This window comes from Colletes latitarsis, chromosome 3 (assembly GCF_051014445.1).
Source record: "Colletes latitarsis isolate SP2378_abdomen chromosome 3, iyColLati1, whole genome shotgun sequence".
NCBI lineage: Eukaryota > Metazoa > Arthropoda > Insecta > Hymenoptera > Colletidae > Colletes > Colletes latitarsis.
Window position 1 is genome coordinate 31,647,414 of NC_135136.1, and position 21,811 is coordinate 31,669,224.

General features: G+C 30.7%; 1 protein-coding gene across 1 annotated transcript; it reads left to right on the forward strand.

Moving 5' to 3' along the window:
- The first annotated feature begins 239 nt into the window (after positions 1-239).
- On the forward strand, positions 240-21,285 carry LOC143340367 (putative fatty acyl-CoA reductase CG5065). Its single transcript, XM_076762224.1, has 7 exons — positions 240-604; positions 6,219-6,424; positions 12,387-12,626; positions 13,532-13,796; positions 17,121-17,423; positions 18,432-18,639; positions 19,958-21,285. Exons 2-7 carry the CDS (start codon positions 6,230-6,232, stop codon positions 20,259-20,261), a joined length of 1,515 nt encoding a protein of 504 aa, XP_076618339.1. The 5' UTR covers positions 240-604; positions 6,219-6,229; the 3' UTR covers positions 20,262-21,285.
- The last annotated feature ends 526 nt before the right edge of the window (positions 21,286-21,811 follow it).

Consider the following 21,811-nt stretch of genomic DNA (forward strand, 5'->3'; position numbering starts at 1 on the left):
TTGGATCTAGGACATCGAAATGCTCGTTGTCCGATAACGATTGAGTTATTACCACGGTGAGTTTATGTTCGGTGCACGTTGATCCGAGATCGAAACGGGTCGCGCAAGGACGCGATCCACAAGATGGAGACACAAGGGAACGACCTTGAGAAGCTTTAGCAAAGACAATGACTCCTCGACGGTAGATCTCGCCGCGTGTCTAAGTCACTGGACAAGTATAAGAATAACCGTCGCCAGGGATAAAGTGTTCGCCGATCGCGTATAGACGGTCAGTCCGTGTTTGGTATACCTTCGTTATGATTCGCTAAGGGATTACCCGATACGCCTCCCGTTGCACGTAGTTTCCTCACACGATAGCTCTCCCCGTGGGACGAAACGTTTGATTCTCGTCAGACAAGTACGGTGTCGGCCGAACGAGCAACAGGGCGCACGTACAATTCCGCTCCTCTCTTCGCGATCGAACGTCTTCCCGACCGCGTTTCCGTTCGCGATATCTCCGCTAAAAAAAGAGGTAGCCGTGTGATTTGGTGAAACCGAGGCTCCAGAACGTCGAAAAGTTGCTCAAACAAGTTTCGTGATCTTTGCTTCGGCTTGCTCGCTTTAGGTACGTATATCAGCATTACTGCGTATTTACCGCCGATCGTGAACGTACGGTGTTCGATTCACGACATGTGCGAATTATCTAGTAAGATCGCGGATACGAATTCGTGCGTTTAACGATGATTCGAGGACAGTTGACATGGACTAATTACAGATAGTTATAAACGATGCGAAACGTTATGCGTGAGTTGGAACTTTGATGGATGAAAAATCTTTTTGACGATGGAATTTCTAACTTAGCGGGAAATTTTCGACACCCAAACTGACGAAGTACGAATCACGGATACGAATTCGTGCGTTTAACGATGATTCGAGGACAGTTGAAATGAACTAATTACAGACAATTATAAACGATGCGAAACGTTATGCGTGAGTTGGAACTTTGATGGATGAAAAATCTTTTTGACGATGGAATTTCTAACTTAGCGGGAAATTTTTAACGTCAAAACTAACGATGCAATCTATGGGAAAAAAGAGACATTTTGATCATATTTGTCAGACTGTTCATTGTCTTCAGCGATACGAAAATAAAGGAAAAAATAATCGTTCGATTATATGTGCAATTTTTACTAGAAAATAATTTTGGACAGACAATAATCTCTACAGCAATGATGAGAAATGAAAGATATTTACAAAGTAATGAAAACAAGTGGATAATTGTAATTTATTGTAAATCGAATTTAACATACTTTAATAAATAATTTATATAAAGATTGTATTGTAAATATTGATGCTTAGTATGATTATATCATTGTTTTTTTCTTGTCATATCGCTATATATGAATAAAATGTTAGAAAACTCAAAAGAAAGGGGATATATTATAATTATATCTAACGGTTGAGTAAAGATAGGATTTTATAAACGGTTTTAATCGTTTAAAAAACTAAGTGTACAAAAGTTTATCTCTTTATCCCATCCGTTAAATTTTGTAATACACAAGGTTGTTATAATATTACGATTTTTAAAAATGACTTCATTAATGTTGCTTTTTTGAGCAGGAAATTTTATCTAATAAATACATATTTTTATGTAACATTTCCTTCTCTTTCGATTATTTCTTGTGCAATTCGTTCAAAAAAGCAACATTAATGAAGTTATTTTGGAAAATCCGTAATTTTGCACTTAGTGTGTTTAATAATGAATGTTTGTACGCTGGGTAGAATTATCCCTAATGAGTATAGAATTCTCTCGAAACATTCGATCTGTCTAATTGCTAAATATATGTATATACATAGTCTATTTTTTATTCATACATTTCCAGTACGCTTTAAACACCATTTTTTTATAATGATCAATAACGAAGCCCTTTTTTCGTTTCATGACAATTAATGTAACCAATAATGATACGCTTTAAAACAATCTGGTACCATCCGTTAACAAAAGTTTGATATCTTTGTCATATTTCTCGAAATAATTTTTGTTTCTTTAGATTATAGGATTAAACATTTTTGTTACTGAAGCGGATCATAAAAATTAGTAGTCGAATTTTACCTCATACGAACTTTTGAATGACATTTTTTAACAATTATCCTTCGTCGAGCAACTATTCAAATTGTTATCTTCAATGAAATTTTTGAAGAAAAGAAGTCTATTACATCAAGTGCACAATAACGATTCTACATCTTTAAAATGAATTCTAACAACAACAAATATGATGTGTTGCTTGTGTATATAATCTTTTTTATATACTCTCAATGTTTAATAAATTTAAAAATGTCAGAGTTCAGAATCTTACTTCCCTGTCGGTTCACTTTACTTCCTCCTATTACATTGAATGAACTATGTAAGTTTGGACGACTATATGTAGCAGAGCACGAAAATGATGTATTAAAAGTGAAATTTCCTATAATTAACGATCGATGTAGCAACCACACACTGAAAGAATTCAATTTCACTGGCCCATTACTTTCTGATTTTACGAGGAAATACAGGACAGTGACATACGAAATGATCATTTTTCAAACGAATAAGGAATACGAATTTCAATATACCTTCCTCGGGGGATGCTAAGAAGTTTACTGAATTAAAAAAGAAAACTGTATAACAAGATTCGTCTTCTTATAATCTCACTTTTTTTTGCTAGTGCAACGATGCATCTGCAAAGTGCAATTGGAATTCTTTTTTTAATGTTACCATACGTAATATTTTATAAATGCCGATTTTTTTGTAGGAATTGGTAGATTTAACAATTGATCCTTATGGAAACTGGGAGATTTAACAATTTTATTGTGAAATATCTCGTAAAACGTTTATTTTACGACTTCCGTATTTTAATGGAATACGTATGAATAGAATTACATAATCTAGCTGCAACTACAAAAGTAACTCGAAGAAAAACTACACATTAAAGTAAAATGCGTTTTCTTTCATTCAAAAGGAACACCTTTTCGCTAGAGTTGTGTAAAAGATAAAAGGAACCAGTTAATTAATAACGAATATACATATAACGTGTTTTTTTTATGATGAACATCACACCTTCAATAATTCTTAATAATTTCAAACGGTCTTTTAACAAATTTATTTTAATGCCAAGTTGAAGAATTATTTTTAAAACTCGTTACGTTTTTTTTATATGGCCATATCATTTTGATTATAAATATTTAAAATTTGAAGTTGCATCTAGATTTGTCATTTTTTAATCGTTGGCACAAAAATAAAGGTTATTATTAAATTTACAGCAGCGAATATCAATATCATAATACTATTGTCTAAATTCAATTTCTTGTTATAGATATCTGTTTCAATACAAAATTTGAATTTATTTTTCATAATCTAACGATTTTTTAGTTATGTCACTGTTGTAGCAAATAAACGACTCGTGTAAACAATATTAAGAACAAATTCGACTTATGTACGGTTCTAGAAACAATGCAAGATCGTAACTGTATGCAAATTGAACGGGACATTAATTTAAATACGACGATTTATAAATTATCCATGCATATCATTTACAATTTAATTTTGATTGTATGCTTACCACAAACAATGACATTTGAAAATGTGTCGACGATAGAAATAAACTGCAACCTAATTACAACAATAACTTATTATAATTATATTTCAAATTATTATTGCGTGAAATTTATTAATGTAAATGTGCCAAGTAAACGCAAAGCACAAGTGGTATCCTTAAATCACAAGAATCTATGCAAATTCGAAACTGTTTTTAAATTAATGTTGCATAAGAATTTAACAACGAATTTAAAAGGGAAACCAATAAAACGTCTACTTGTTTGATTATGTTTAATAAATGCCAAGCATGAAAACGATCGACTAGAATTTCGGATAAGCATCAACAACATGCGATGTATATGTATATTAGGTAACATAAATTCCTAAAGATACAAAAATCGTTAGCGTAATACTACTGTTACCGTAATAATTCTGTTTCTATTTAATATGTTCAATGTCACACCAGTTTTCCTTGTTCAGAAATATCCTTGACATTTTTTCAAATTATGTTATTTTGTATTATTCCTAATGTCAATGATATTATTTAACAATTTACTTGTATGTTCCAAGTATATAATCCATAATTATGTAAGATCTAATCCTTTCTAATAAAATTTAGCAGCATATGTATAGTCATACAATGTGACAATCTATAAAAAGAACTATAACTGTTTAAAAATATTTGTATATAATTATATAATGAATTTTATTTTAAATATAACGGGTTTGCTGCATTCACGTTTAGAAAAATAGAAATTATTCAATAACTAAATAGTGTACTTGTTGTTTTAAAGCGGTTCTAATAACAGTAGCATAATCCATATAATAACAGTATAATTCTGCAAATACTAAGGTTCATTTATCGTATGCATTTTAAAGACGCGTTGTAAGTTGAAGCGCTGGTCACTAATGACCATCATGGCATTCAATATGTTTATATTGAATGTTAATTAATCATTCATTAACTTATGAAGCAATAATAAGTATTTATTAGTATTAAAAAAGTTTAGATACAGACTAATGAATAATAAAATAATTAGAAGGCTTGTAAATATTTCAAAACAAAATAGCAAGTGTATATTCTTTGATGTTTCAACCAAAGGTGTCGGTTCACTCTCAGAAAGCTGTGAAAAAAAAATTATACATTCAAAAATTAACATAATATAGCTAAAAAATTAGTAAGAACGACAAATATTTTTAGTTGTAATATCTAGATTAAACGATATCTAAATGAACTCAAAATAGGAAACTCATTATTATTTATGAGAGATAAAATGAATTTAGTGGGCTAAAAAACCTCAATTTAATTATTTAGTTATAAATTTCATAGATAATGAATAATAGAGACTCGGCTTAGCGACACTTATTATGAGAATATATGAACTAAACAAATGTACATATTATATATGTATATTAAATGTATTAACGTGTTTTAATAAAACAAATTAATAAATCTTAAAATATAGGATACGTCATGATTTAATACATTGATATTTTTAATATGTTTTCTTGCAGTCTAGGTATTCTTAATCTAGTTAATTAAGCTGATAGATACTGACGTAAAAGAGACAATAATAAAAAAAATGAACGATATTAATAATGGAAGTATTTTTATATACTGAGTTCGAGAATTTGTGCACGAGTAAAATTACAATCAATTAAGAAAAATCGAAGTAGAGTGTTTAAAATAAACGATAAATATAGTTTGTACAAACTAAATGGTAATGCCCATTAAATTCTACAATATGTACGTGGTATTATAATTTATATGAAATTAATTTTATGTGATAATCACTATTATTTTCATTACATATGAATATATATTTAATTTAAATTACTATTTTGAAATTAACTTTTACAAAATTATTATTAAATTAGAGTTCCATTTCGTTCGTGAAATCTATATGTACACTGTGCTCTATTTTAATTAAGACAATTGTCAATATTATTCGTGATGTCAAAAAATATTTCGGGAAGGAATAAAAGTACTTTAACAAATTTAACGTCAAATTATCTAAAAAGTATTACGAAAAGCAAATGCTGTCTTCAACGAATGCAATATCTATACAAGGTATTCCGTTATTCGTAGTGCAACGATCAAATAAGTTGAAAATGTGGAATAAAATTTTACCTTGTAATGCTTCGTTTTCGGGTTAAAATAAACACGCGATCTCTCAAAATTAGCGCGAAGAATACTAATTCTAATCGAATGAGTTGTTCATTGCATAAAGAACATCAACACTGCTTCCTTCAATTTTATTTAATCGAATTGGTCAAATAATATCCGTTTTAAAGTTGACTAAAAAAGCATCACGACGTAACCTGAGCTTACTCTATTCAAAATACTAATGATACAACATTAGTGAAAAGAAGATGGATACAACGCTAGGAAAAAAATATCCACGTCAAGTTGGATTCGACTTAGGGTTAATAGCCGATTGTATTAGTTGACTTTCGTTTCTAAAAGCCGTTGTTCTAAAAGCCGTTGCTTCCGCATTTAAGAAGACGTATTTAATACATTAAATTGCGTCAGTGGCTGCGAACGTGGTATTTGCATCTCGGGAAATACCGGAGTTTCGCAAAACAAAGAATGAATCTTTAGCTTGATCGTCGTTGGTATGCAGCCGGTGCGTGTGTCCCTAATTTATATTCCTTTGTTTCGCAGCGTTTCCGGAAATGGACTCAAAAAGTACGTCTATATCAGAATGGTATCGTGGCCGAAATATCTTTATCACCGGAGGCACTGGATTTATGGGGAAAGTTTTAATTTATAAGCTAATGCTCAGCTGTCCGAACCTTGGCAACGTTTTCATGCTGGTCAGAAAGAAGAAAGGAGTTGATCCACAGACCAGACTACAACACTTACTACAGGTAATCTGAAGCGACACATTTTAATTTCATTCATAGTACAATCATACCCCGACTCAGAGTAACAGATAATTGCTTGTAGAAAAGGTAAAACATTAATGTCATGTTCATTTTGTAGTATTTTATCGTGCATGAAAACAATATGCACACTAAGGCATGTTAATAATTTATCGTTCGAAATAATATGAGAACAAATGAAAATTTATATTTCTTCGCAGATGAAATTACAAAATGTGTTTCCGCATAGCATCAACAATTGCTTCTAGCTGTCTTGGGATTGTTTCTATAAATTTTGTTGTAATATTTGATGAAATTTTTGACTATTCCTCGATAAAAGCGATTATTAAGTCATTTTTCTTTTTCTGATTTCTGGGGTGAAGTATCAATTTGTTTAGGCACGTTGTATATGATCTATTCCTTTATTTTTTTTTTTAACAGTATGTTTGGAATCATTACTCCGCTGAAAATAATATTTTTCTCCCAAACCCAATTTGATTACACTTTCGAATAAATTATTATAAAATGTATGTAACAAAATTGTAGTAAATTCTAATATGTACTAATAAATATTAATATTTAATTATTTTTATCCAATGGTAACTTAAATAATCAAGTTCACATTAATTATTTATTTATACAAATGCATACTCAAAAGTGTTTATAGAATCTAACGTAAAATTGATAATAAATATATCATTTAAGATTTCATAATTATTGAAATGGGGACAGGAGATTCCTTCGTAACGTAATATTACGTCAATATCTACGAATCTATTAATATTCATTTACGTAGGTATAGAAAGCATGGTTTTCGTTAGGGACGTCAATAAATTAAAATGTATTTATAATTCTGTGGTCCTTTTAAAAAAACAACATTGACCTATTCTACGTATTTCTCAAATATATTCTTTGACTACTTAATCACAGACGTAAGGACAAACGTAAAATTATTCGTAATTTCAACATTTTCAATTGAATCTGATCAATTTATCTTTCGGTGTACACATTAATAATAGGTAAATATGTAATTCTCTTTAACACGTTGACCGCCAAATTCATGAAATTTTCTACGAGGTTAACATTTTGCTCTCGTTAGACGATTGGAAACCGCTCAATGTAACATTTATTATGGTATTTTTTATTTTAGCCTCGTCGAAATCCATGAAATCCTTCCACGTGTATTTTTCTTAATATTTTACAGTAAGTCCTTTATAAACAGTCCTGTAACTCATGTATGAGTGTTATATGAGTATTAACTCTCCAGGAAATATTCTAAAGGAATTTTGCAATCGCTGAAAGTTTCGTGGTATAAATATAACAGAAATTGGGAATAACTTTATTAACGAGCTTGAATGAAATATAAAATTATTATTTCTTAGTAATACGTAATGAGTTGTTCCCACGTGGAAATCGACTTACTTGAGAATATAATCGATTCCAAGATTCACGGGAAATCAACCTTGACGAAGACACTTAATCTTCGATTCACCTTTCTCTGAATCGACAATACTGTCATCTTCAAAGGCTACTTGCGGTTTACTGTGAATCTTATTAATTCAAACTATTCGCCGTAAATGCCTAAAGTTGTTCAGACGACAAATTGATTAACTCGATTAAACATTTTAACGAGAGAAATTAATATAAATATAAGCTTTAAAAATTTATTTTTTAAAAATCTTAATTAATTATCTGTAAATCTTACAATATACAGGACTTCCAACCGAATACTTAAATCTGAATTTAAATATTGTCGAAGATGATTGTGATTTCTTGTGTAATTATTTAAGTTGAAAAAAATATTATGGGTTTTTCTATGTCGAACGAATAAATTTTATTGCTAATTATTGACGAAACTTTTCTTTGCCGTCTAGTTTTCAAAAAAATCACAAAATGACAACAGTATTTTCGAAGTAACAATTTTTTCATATCTAGATAATGAGTACATATCTGTTATAAATTATGATAGAAGCAACGCGAAAGCATCATTTGTATATTCATACAGGAAGAGACATTCTAACATGCTTACCTTGAACGACTAGTAAATTATATATGATAAGAAAAATATTTTTTCATACAAAGTTGCACAGTTACCTTTTTTCCAGGTGGAGATTACTTACAACAGTGTATATTATAACAGTAAAATAAACAATATGAAATATAAAAGAAATTTACACTACTTATTACCATTGTGATTTTAGTTGTATTTCAATCTCTAGAAATAATCTATTTTCTATTTTTATCTTGATTTTGAAAGTTATAATAGTGAATAGAAAATATAAAAATACAAATACATAATTGATCATATTTATAATTGTCATAAACTTGACTATATTTCATCAAAACGTTGCAGAAACGAAATGCAAGAACTTCGAATTAAAGATTTTTTAGAAAACTAAGGTTCTTCCGGCAAATATTTTTCTTTCAATCTTTTTTTATGGTTTTTCTGAAAACTATTTATAGTACTTGGCATTCACACGATCCTATCTTGTAGCAAATGGATTCCGAGAATTTGAAAAACAGGTTTATATCCGGCAACTTTTAAGACAGAACATCTGAAACATGATTCAGCTTTTTCAAGGGACCAAACCATTCAACGTACAGCGAAAAGTTCAAATCGATTATGCAACTAGTTTTCGTGTAATAAAATCGCAAACGCAACATTGAGGAGAACGTCGTTCGAACGATTTCAATGCGTGATAAGAGTATTATAATTAAGCTCGAACTTCCAGAAAGATACGATTCTAAGAATAAATTTCTACAATTATTATCGTTAGGGTTTTAAAAGTTAAAGAAGAATACAAAATAAAAATATAAAGTATCTAAGAGAAGTAGAGTAACGTTAATAAAAAATTAATTTAAAAACAAACATTGAAATCATAGTTGACAGTAAACTAAACCTAAAATAGAAGTTTATTTGAGTAATTGTTCGATCGAAACACGTTGCTAATAAATCTGCCTACGATATTTTTCCTTTTTATCTATTATTATGTGAACAAAATAATTTTAATTTATTCTTGTGACGAAGTAAATAAAAGAAACTGAAGTTTTATATTTACACTTTCACTCGTGAAGACGCAAGGTCTTCCGTGAATTGCGTCTAAAGTTTAAGGCAGAAAAATTCACGCTTGACCTTGCAATGTATTCCGATTCAATTTTTATTCGTGGAACAGAGAAATAGATTTTTACAATCAATTTTTGTTGTGTCTGAATAAGTGGAAGGAAATTTAAATTTGATAATTACCTATGCGATCGCTATTATATTATGTTATTTTGACAATGAAATATTAGCTATATTTTGTAAACAGTATGCAGGCAAGCGACCTTCTAAAAGATATATGAAGGCCTCGCTGACGAAGTTTAGTAGACAGACCGTAGACATAAGATTTAAACGAATTTTATTCCAAATTGTCAAATTTTAAAATGTCAATCGAAACGTGTTTAGGAATGAGCGAATATTGAGGTCAAAAGTCGTTAGTGATAATTAATATAAAATTTCTCCAATGGCAAGGCGCAAATAAATTATTTATTATTTCGTATGTCACATTATTTATAAAAATATATTATCAGCAGACGTGTTTTTATGAATTTTTAATATGTATTTTTAATTCCACGAAAACTATGACGCATCTATAGTATATTGATCGCTTCTGATTTGGCAAGTAAAGTAATTTTTGTAACACGATTTAAATTGACTAGTCTGCATGAAGACGAATATACGACTAAAATGGAACAATATTTCATACAATAAAAAGAGACATTCAAATTTAATATAGTCGCCCGAAAAGTCTACGTACATTATTAGTAAAATCTGTGCCTGTCTTTCCAATTCTGACAATGTTCTATTTAGTGACAAAATTTTGTTAATATTAAAGTGCAGACAAGAAATGGTACAAAATGTTTGCAAACGAAGCTCAGAAAATACTTCAAGCACTAATTCGAATTCGTTCGCTAAATGTAAATACAGGTTCCAATATATAACTTAATTATAGAATTGTAGAAAGAAGGTCGATCGAATCGGGAAATTGCTCAAACGGTGAAAAAAAATCTCATTCTATGGTGCAGTACGTTTTAACGAGATACAATGAAACCGGATCTCTCCAAAACCGGAAACGCGCAAGCCGTTCTTCAGTATTAGGATCACACCATAAACGTGTTATTTTACAATTAATTAGGTGTGAATCAAGAACGGGTTCCTGGCATTTAGTAGGAATCGAAGCTGATTAAAATATAAAAATAATATCTGAAACGCTGTGTAATGTCAGAAAAAGAAGTTACAAATGTCGTAAGGACAAACATAAAACATTCTGTATTATAGTAATTGGAGTCAGCAGTACCGTAGTGGTAATGTGAATCAATATAAACAATTATGTTTTTAAGGACGTTTTCTTGAACAATGTTTTCAAACATTTTTCATTGAACAAACTTTAAGTATTTATAGGAAATGTCTCCTACGAAGGGAGATAATTATTGACCAGACCAAGACAATAATTGTCCAATCACCATTTGGCACGTAATAATACGTAATATAAAACTAAAACTAGTATTAACTGATTTTACAAAAGAAATAGATAAGATAAAAATATATAACATAAAAATGTAATATTTAGAATATAAAATGATAAAGAAAAATACACTATCGACTAGTTATAACAAATTCCTTATAAAGGAGGATGTTAAAAATTCAATAATTTTGACGTCGTCTGGAAATGAAAAATGCAGGCAAGAGATTTAAGAGTGTCTCCTAAGAAGCAAAAAATGTCCTTAAATAAATACTACTTTCCATTAACCAAAATTCAGGAAGCCCCCTTTTCCCCCTAACAATTGCTCGAGAAACACCTAGGGTAAAAAATATCAAAAGGTTTTTCTTCTTACTTGTTATTATTCAATATTTTTAATTTAAGACAACGAATACTGCGACCCTCCAGAATCTCTATTTTTATTTATAAATTTAATAATTTATAGAAGAATATTTTAAAAACTTACTGCCATCCTTAAAATGCGTTTGACCTAATTACTGTCAACTGACCAAACACTGTCAAGTTGGAAGACCCCATTACTATCTCCTTAATCAAAAATCAAATTTATGTATTAATGAAATTCGACGACACTTCTGTCGTGCAATTATTGTAATATTGTAATATTATAAACATTGTATGTGTAATATACAAATGAAAAATTAGGTTTGCTCCACACAGACTACAAATAATTTGGTATTTATTTGTTTATTTGGTTTATTTGGTATTTTAAGTAGAACAGTTTAAGCTGACAGTAATTGGATCGTTTACACTACCCACCTCTAAGGAATATTTTCACCTTGAAGAACCAAATTGTCGATAAAAAGAAATTGTCCGATACTTGTCTCGAGGACCCTACGGACCTGAAAAATTTTTAAAAAATATCGAATCTTCTCGAGTTACCGAAATCCTCTACTAAGTAAAATGGAGAAAATATTATTTGTACACCACCATCCGTGTTGATAGTTTGTGTACGATAACTTTTTTCTTTGACTGTACATTTGCTGACAGTATATTTTTATCAAGGTTTGTCCATACACAGTTACTCAGGCAATTCGATAAGTTACGATCTGTAATGCGTCCACGAACGAAAGTGAAAGGGACGATAATATTGAAGGCATGCGGCCGCTAATTTCGCCACGTTTCGTTACAAAGTTTCAGAGAAAACCACACTGGACAGGTGTTGTTTCGCTATAAGGAAACCAAGACCACGCTTAAAAGTAAATCGTTAAATACCGTTACAACGAAGTTCACGATTCTCCTTTCTGTTTCGCTTAATCGTCGCATTTAGTGTCGTAAACTATTGCCAGAACGAAAAGAGCTATCCGCGTGCTCAATGGAATTACTCACTACCGACGTTCCCATAATCGTTTGAGTTACGCAATTCATCGAGTGTCGCGTTTTCCTTCTAGACAATGACATTTAACGAGAGATGGATTGGTTGCTTTTAGGAAAATCCATTAAAAACGATCAACGAGAAGTATCCAGAAAGGTTGAAGAAACTCATACTGATTTCCGGCGATACCATAGAAGACAACCTCGCATTATCCACCGCCGATAAGGAAAGATTGCTACGAGAAGTCTCTGTGGTCTTTCATATGGCGGCAAACGTGAAATTTGATTTGACATTAAAGGAGGCAGTGACGATTAACGTTTTGGGCACCCAGAACGTCGTAGATCTTGCGAAAGAGGTGAATATCTTTTCAAATTCTTTTTAAAGAACACGTAATTTAACATCTTTCGATGCTCACATTTTTTCGATCTATCCCGCCAACAATAATTCATTTTCTTTATTGAATTTGTCTCTGAGCCACATAATAATATGGTTTTGTTGATTACAGTGTTGTTACGTTTCTAATGTAGAATTTTAAGGAAAACTAATAACTAAAAACTATTCTTCTACGAGTGGAAAACGTATTATTCCAATGTGTTATTTAACGCGTCTACGTCCTATATTGTCGAGAGTAACAATTTCATTTATAATCTATAGCCTATGATATTTATAAGACTGCAAAAATTATTATTGCGAAGGAAAAGGTATAACGTTTAAGATGCACAACAAAGCAAAAATTCTTGGTTTGAAAAATCATCGTTGTGGTTGCAGTTACGTCAAAGAAAGGAGTATTTAATTAAATTTAAATGAAACTTTTCATTTCTAATATTGCTAATATTACTGTTACCGTTATACTTTTATTCATCCTTCGTCTAAACTATTTGTAATTGTATATATAAAACGTTAAACATAAATGTAGCTTGTTTAGACGATCTTCCTAAAATTTATAAAATGAATTTTTATAATATTTCAACCATTAAAGGGTTCAGATATTCGATAAGAAATTCTCCCCTATATAAAACCCACGTACAGTTATTAAGAATGTGGCCGCGATAAATCTGAAAAAGTAATTTTCATCGTAAAAAATTGTGTACAATTTACGTGTACACTAATACACATTTGTTGAATAATGAGTCCAATCTCCCTCAGGCATGCTTTCTACCAACTTTTCTGTTTACGAATATCTTACGAATTTTTCTACGTGAATACAATAACTTGATTACGAGTGCCAAAAGTAAGAGACAACATGTAAATTGTTTCTAGATGCCACACTTAGTGTCGTTCATCCACGTTTCGACATCGTACAGCCAATGTACCGAACCGGTGCTCGAGGAAAGATACTACGAGTGTTCAGAATCGCCGGAAGTCGTGATAAACACCGTAAAGAATCTATCAGACGATGTTCTTCATGCAATGACGCCGAAGATATTGCACGGTCAGCCGAATACATACGCCTACAGCAAAGCTCTCAGCGAGGAGGTGGTTCAAAAATCCAATCTTCCAGTGGGCGTTGTTAGACCTTCGATAGGTAAACACCGTTTCTGTCTATGTCGATTAATTCTGAACCGTCCTCCCAACGAGTTACGAAACTACAGGTTCGACGAGGACACTGACCACGGTTGACGTACGTTCCTTTCTAAGGAATTACAGTTTAGATTTTGATAGATCCCGGCAGCCCGTTCGTAGTAACTCTCTATGGCACGATTGAGATTACAAGTTTTTTTTTTTTTAGACATTTGCGCAACGTACGGCATAATCGAACGAGATTGGCATGAATGACTTTCAAACACGCCTTCGACCAAGCCTCAATTTTCCTCGATGAAAGTCTGACCTTCTCGACCTTCTTCAGAACTTACATGTTCGACATTTTTTGTACGTTACGTAACTTTCGAAGTAAAGTTTTCATTATCGAAACTGGAAAGGTGTGCGTCTGTTTTGTCAAGAAAGTCTTCGAATAATGAAATAGTAGGTCATCCTGTAAGTTCATGCTTTTCGATATTCTGAAATTGACGAGGATAAAATTTGTAATTTAATTGAAAACAAAGAAAATTTGTCTGTTCAGGGGATTTTTGTAATTTTAAACATACTAGCATCAATGTTTCATAGAAATTTGAAAGAAATAGATTGTGTCAAAGTTCGAAGTTTGGAATCCACGCTGTTGGTATGAATATTTTTGTTAGCACATAATAAAACCGAATCTTATAAGAAATAAAACACAACAATCTCCAGGCTTATTAAATTTGAAAATGTATAATAATTTAAATAATAATAAATAATAATAATTTATATGATAAATGTGAACGTTTTAATAAAAAGCGTTGAACTACATTTTAATAAAAAATCAAAGAAGTTTTGTAGCGACGATATAATAGCTTTGCCAAAGGAAAGGGAGTTGTCGAACGAGAAGAAGTTTACTGTTTTTCATAAAATTCCATTATGTGTTTAAAATATTGCTTCAAGTACTACAAAATGAACATATGGGACGACCTAATACTTATTATACCACGGCACATCGTATATTTTGTATAATAGAGGGTCGATTGCTAATTAAAGTCTCTAATCTTCTAAAATATGTTTGAGATAAAAAGAATTAATGAAACTTATTTCAGAGTTAATTTACTGTACTCCAAATGTACATACTTATTTTTCTACATAATCACCTGTGTTTAATACAATACATTTTTACATATGCTCTACCTATTTTTTCATTTCAATCATAAAGAAACATTCTGCTTTACTCTCGATCCAATCGTGGATAATAACTCGAACTTCGATACTCGATGAAAAATGTTAACTTTTCAATACCTTCATCGACTATGAGAACAATCAGATGACAGTTGATGCTCGATTGGAATTGTACAGAAGTTAAAAATTCTATTACTGATCATTGCTTGATACGCAACTCTAAGTCGAACTCATGATAAATAATATTATTTTGCAATTAATTTACACAGAAAATTGAAAGTTTACATGTTTTTCTCCAGGAATTTACTCGACATGAATTCAATAAAAAATGTTTGAAATTTACAAGAAACGCTTATACAGGCTGTTCGGCCACTTCTGGGAAAAATTTTAATGGGAGATTCTAGAGGCCAAAATAAGACGAAAATCAAGGATACTAATTTGTTGATTGAGGCTTCGTTAAAAAATTAGAGAAACATTTCCGGCCACACAGTATATTTTCGGTAAAGAATTTTTTTCTCGAAAGTACGTAGGATTTTGGGGGTATGTCTATTCACCAAAAATGATTGTAATTGACCCCTGCAACCAAAAATAATTTTTTTTGGAACGATTTGAAATTTTTTAGTTTCGCCGAAAAATTTTAGCACCTACCCGAATTTTTTTCTCGAAAATACATAGGATTTCGGGGGTATGCCTATTGACCAAAAATGATTGCAATTGACCCCTACAATTGAAAAAAATTTTTTTAGAACGATCTCAAATTTTTTTTTTGTCGAAAAATTTCAGCAGCTACCCCCTGTCGATTTTTCTTGAAAATTCGTTTTTCATTTTTAATAAATTTGGTTGGCACTGTACAGAAAAGTTGTTTAATACTTTTTTGTAGGTACCCATGAGCTCTAATTCAGAAAAAAGTTTTATTGAAATATATTAACTATTGTAGGAGTTATGGCTATTTGAAAATTGGACCATTTTTATGGGGTTTTTCTCATTTTGCGGGGACAAGGACCAACTTTTCGAATATTTTTATAATTTCTACATATTCTCCATCAAAATACACGTAGTTTGCTTTTTTAAACATTAAAATCGTTCAATCCGTTCAGGAGTTATGACGTTTTAAAGATTCGCGTGAAATTTCAGGGCAACATTTCTGGCCTCAGACTATATTTTCAGTAATGAATTTTTTTCTCGAAAGTGAGTAGGATTTCGGGGGTATGTCTATTCACCAAAAATGATTGTAATTGACCCCCGCAATTGAAAATAATTTTTCCGTGAATGATTTAAAATTTTTTAATTTAATTTTTTAATAACTTTTCAACGAAGCCTCAATCAACAAATTGATATTTTTGATTTTCATCTTATTTTGGCCTGCAGAATCTCCCATTAATATTTTTCCCAGGGCTAGTCGAACACTCTGTATATTCGTCCTCAAACACTTCAGTAGCTGATTTGAAAGAAAAGATTGCAGATATTTGGCAAAACAGCGAAATTATAAAAAATCTGATCAAACAATGTGTAGGTACATAGCATTCCCAAAAGAATACAAGCATTAATTGAAGCAAAGGGAGGAAACGCACGTTATTAACCTATATTTCGTTTATATTTTTGCATATAATATTATTATTTAATATACATTTTATCAAAGCTCATCTAGCAATTTGATTAAAAGCATTAAGAAAGTTGAAAATTTTGCCTCTCATTCGATGTCACGAGACTGTAATAGCTTCTATAATAATTTTTGTTAACACTTTCGATCTATAGTACTGAAGATGACTCAAACTCTGAAGTTAAACGTTTGATACTGAATATTTTGCTTGTTCAGGACCATAAACCAATTCGTTCTTGTTTGTTGATGGTTTTCCTAAGGGTTTGATGGATTTTTATATTGAACAAAACCCAATGTTAAGTTGGTCGACCAAACCTGTGGTTGAACTTTCGATAAACATTCACGTGAATGGGGGCTACTTTCAGAAAATTAATGGTTGCTCTATCATGCTATCGACGAAATAATAGGTACCTTGGTACGTCAAATAGGTACTTTAACGCGTCAAATCAAAATGTGTGTCAAAAAAAAGAAAGGCACCGTTGACTGTGTTATTTGTCGCTTAACTGACAAGAATTTTATGATTCATAAACTCGTTCAATTAATAAATGAATATTTTTCAAATTCTAGTGGTGGGATCGTTAAAAGAACCGGCAGTTGGTTGGGTAGACAATATAAACGGACCCACGGGATTGATGATAGGGGCTGGAAAAGGAGTGATCAGGATTATGCTCTGCGAATACGACTGTTTGTTGAATATAATTCCCTGTGATATGGCGATCAACGCGTTTATCGCGTTTGCAAGGAAAATAGGAGTGGAAAAGCCTGAGAAACCAATGTATATGAACGTGACGAGTGGATCTGAGAATCCACTCTCTTGGGGTTGTGCCGTGGACATGGGGACGAAATGGACAAGGAAAAATCCATTCTCAGGTTCGTGAACTAAATTAAACGAAAAAGTAAAAAATTATTGCATTAATAAGGGAAGAACCAGTATTGCCCTCTTTCAATTTTAGGGAGGATTCTCGTGCAATAGCTCAAAAAGTTAACTAAAATTTATGAATTTTTTTGTAAGCGTTGTCAATTTGGATTGCATTTTTTTCGAGGGAATAAAAAATCATCTTTGTATTATAGAAAATAATTCTTTTATGTCGATTCTTTTTATTATTTATTAATTAATATAGTATCTTGGTAACTTCTTGAACGATGTAACTCCTGTTTGTGTCTTGTATATGTTTATCCCAATGCAAGAAACAAACAACTTTCTTAAAGTTAGATAGTTCACGCTGGTATTGAATATGTTTTTAAAATAAAAAAACAATGTACGATCTACAAGTTTATACACAGAAACTAGTGCATTTACAATAACAATTGCTGTACGAACGTGTTACATACTTATTTGACATTATTGAGTTATATTTATTTTGTTACGTTTTTTTTTTATTACACGATAGAATTATTAAAAAAAAAATGGAAAGCGGAGAAAAAACCTGAAACTAAAATTTTATTTGAAATTAATTTGCCAATTATATTTTTAATTATCTCAGATGCTAATATAAAGAATATTGTTTTAAGAAAATCGTTGTCTACTGCTTGTCGTTTCACATTCTGACGCGTTTTAGAAATTGGCCTGTAACTGTTATTTTTGCGAATTCAATTTAAAAATCTTGGGCATTTACTTTCGAAATGTACTTATTATTTACGAGAAAAAATAAAAATCGATTTATTGAACCAAGAGAACACGAAAATCCCCCCTTAAAAAAAACAAATCTATATCGCTACACGAAAAATGCTTAATTTTATTTAAATAAACACAATTCGTAATCATTACGAGAAAGTGGCAAAAATTTGGAAATTCATTTTTTTAAGCGATATGAACTTTTTGGATTACATCTAAGTCTTCAAATTCACACTTGGAATAATAGAAAATTATCCTTGCAGGTGTTCTGTGGTACCCAAACGGAAGCTTAACTTCGTTAAAGTTATACTATTGGGTCTGTGTAATCCTGTTTCATTTACTACCAGCGTATATCATAGACACGGTAATCACGTTAACTGGAAACAAACCGTTTCTGGTGAGGGTACAATACAAAGTCAACAACGCTATCAAATTGATAAATTACTATACTACGAAGGAATGGCAGTTTCGGTACACAAAATCATATTAAAATTTTATTTTAATATAAAAAAAAAAATAACAGAGGTGATTTTACGTGAAAGAAACAAACAGAAAGTAAAGAACAGAATTTTTTCATTCGAGGCAACGTTTTCGAGAGAATCGATTTTAAATATACACTCAACTAAGAAACTTCAGAAACTGCTCTCAATAACTTAACTTGAAAGTCTATAACTGCTGTAACTCGTTGATTAATAACTTACGATTATTAAATGAAACTACTCAAGACCGAAGCTTTTTAAATTTCACATTATAATTAGCTCTCGATGGTTGTAGAAGTAGGTATTCAGTAACGTTTCGTTTGTCATAGATACATAAAATTGTTATATAAGACTTCATTGTATACAATTTGATCAATATTACTAAAAAAATATTTTTTCTAATTCGATAGTTTATCTATGATATTCTAAAAGAATGCACGTAAGACTAGCAACATATGTAAGTGATTTTAAATTTGTATATCCATCGAAAATTAACTCTTATCTAGTGTCCATTATGTTATCTTTGACGTTCCGTACAGTTAATATAAACTATGTAGTGTAACTCAAAGAAGAAAATCTCCCTAATCAGTTGGTAATGTGTTAACTGTAGTCGAATGAATCTAGATACAGATGTAATATTAAATCAGACATTTATGCAAACAAATAATAGACAAAAAACATTTTTTTAATTAAATGTCCAAGTTTAATCATACTTATGACAATATTATAACATTTATGATCTTGATAATGACTTGTAAAGACAGTAATTTCCATGCATTCTTTGTTTAAAAAGTAGTGATATCAAATATAAATATTATTAATATAATTTCGTTTCGTTTTAAAAAGATTTTACTTTTAGAAAATACAATTTAAAAAAATCGATTTCTTTAAGTCTCTCTAATATATTTAAGAACTACTGTCTGCTTTGTTTCTATTACCGTTTCATCATTTCCGTGTATTACTTTCGATACTATTTCGTCGTCACGTATAATCAGTAAATATTTTAAGTCGATTTTTTCGAAAGCAAAGTTTCAAATGAAAAAATTGTATTCTTTATTTATTATTGGAAAAATTGATTTGGACTATCTTGGACTCATAGTAGCCAATATCGCTAATCTAAGTATTGCATTCCTTTCATGGTTCTTTCTTGGGAACCTTACGATAACAGGTTACACGATTTAGGAGTGTCCAAGTCAACTTCCATTTTTCAATACATCTCTAACTTTACTGAAATGACACCGATATAAAATCAATGCTGATACAGATTCTATCCAAATATTTAAACGCTAATTTTTCTCTGCTCTTTTTAGAAATGATCGAATGAGACAACTGCAGCTCGAGTTGAATCCATCCGATAGAGAAGTATTCTTTATGGACACGACAGTAATTTCCTGGGACAATTTCATAGGTATATATTTACTAGGCGTTAGGGAATACTTTCTAAAAGACGATCCTTCGACTTTACCTCGCGCACGAAAAATTATTAATTACCTATACTACGCCGATATGATCGTGAAAACCCTTTTCTCCATTTTCGTTGTGTGGATCGTGTATTCTTATTTATGCCCTTATAAACAACTGATTGCGACAACTTTCGATGTTCATGAAATTTAGATATACTTTAAAGTAATATTATGACTTTATCTCGTGGTGATAATATTTCTATATGTTTACCTTGCATTTAAATTTCAATCGTGCGTTTGTTCCTTTTACCGATCAAGTCTAACTTTCATTGTCTCTCTTGATGAAGACATGTCAGAAAGAGGAAGATTCGCAATTATTCCCTCAAACAAGAGAAGAATTATGTCTAACGTCGCGATACACAGAACCATTTTAACGTTGAAATACTGAAGTAGGAACTATTATAAGTAACAAATAATATTTTGTCAATAATGCATGTTGGTTTCATGTGTTTGTATTTACTGTTCTTACAGAGTTTCACATTTGCTATAATTGTGTCTCTATGATATTTACACGTTGAAAAGTTTTTAACGGTATCTTTGTTTCACAAGATTAATTTTATAAACGATATTTGCAATATAGCTGTTTCTTCAATCGTAAACCACTGTTGTTGCAACAATTATGAATACATTTACTTTTCATACGCGACGTATACTATGTGATGATTATTACAGAAATGCAATTAAAAATTTATAGAATATACTTAATTATTCTTGTATGCTTTTAACATATAAGATGCAGTATGGCCTTTAAAGAATGTGCTGATAAATAAATGCAGTATGATGAGGTGACTGTATTAATGATTTATTTTACATAATTAGGCATAATGCGAAACAAATCAAAACGAAACGCATACAATCGTTTCTTGTATTAGTCATTTAATATAATTAAACTAAGTTATTAAACAAAATCTTGTGAATATAATTAAATTTGTAAATTCGTGAAACTTACAGTCCAGATATAATTAGAAAGAATTATCAAGGATTATTCTTAAATATATTTGTAAAAATATATATGTTTCTCTCGTTCCTTAACCAATGGTCGTAACAGACAACTACCTTTCTCACTTTTAAACCAATAAACAACAAATCAACTATTTGTTAATTTCTTTATGTTCTCTTTTGAATCATTAATAAACTGTTTCAAAATTATCAAGCTATTTCAATATTTGTATATTCATTTTACTAAATTTAAAATACACCATGTGTATTATATTAAAAAAAAACATAAACAAAGTTCCTGAAACGTACTATTACCTATTAGATCTCTTCAACAGCGTGTCATCGTGCATTAACATTTCGAAATTTAGAAATCTTCGTTCACACATAATCGCTTCTGCGAAATTTGTTTGTTTTATTCTCAGCTCGTTACGCAAATATTTCAAACAACGTTTGAGATAGGAAAGAGAGTTTCGTACACTTCAACACGCAAGCTGTATTTTACTAATAATATCGTGCACACTAATTGCACGAGCTAGTATTACAACTAATAAGGGAAACGTGTTTTCGCTTAACAATAACGAAGTCTAGTGTTTTAGCACTGTTTACAGATACGTCTGTAAAGTACATCAAAATAGTTTAGTAAATTCTAAAGTGGTATAACTCTTGAACTATTATATTTCGAGCATAAGTACCTTAATATATTTTTTTTAAACGTTAAAAAACTGCAACGAACAGAGCAATAAAAATGATAGAGTTCGATTT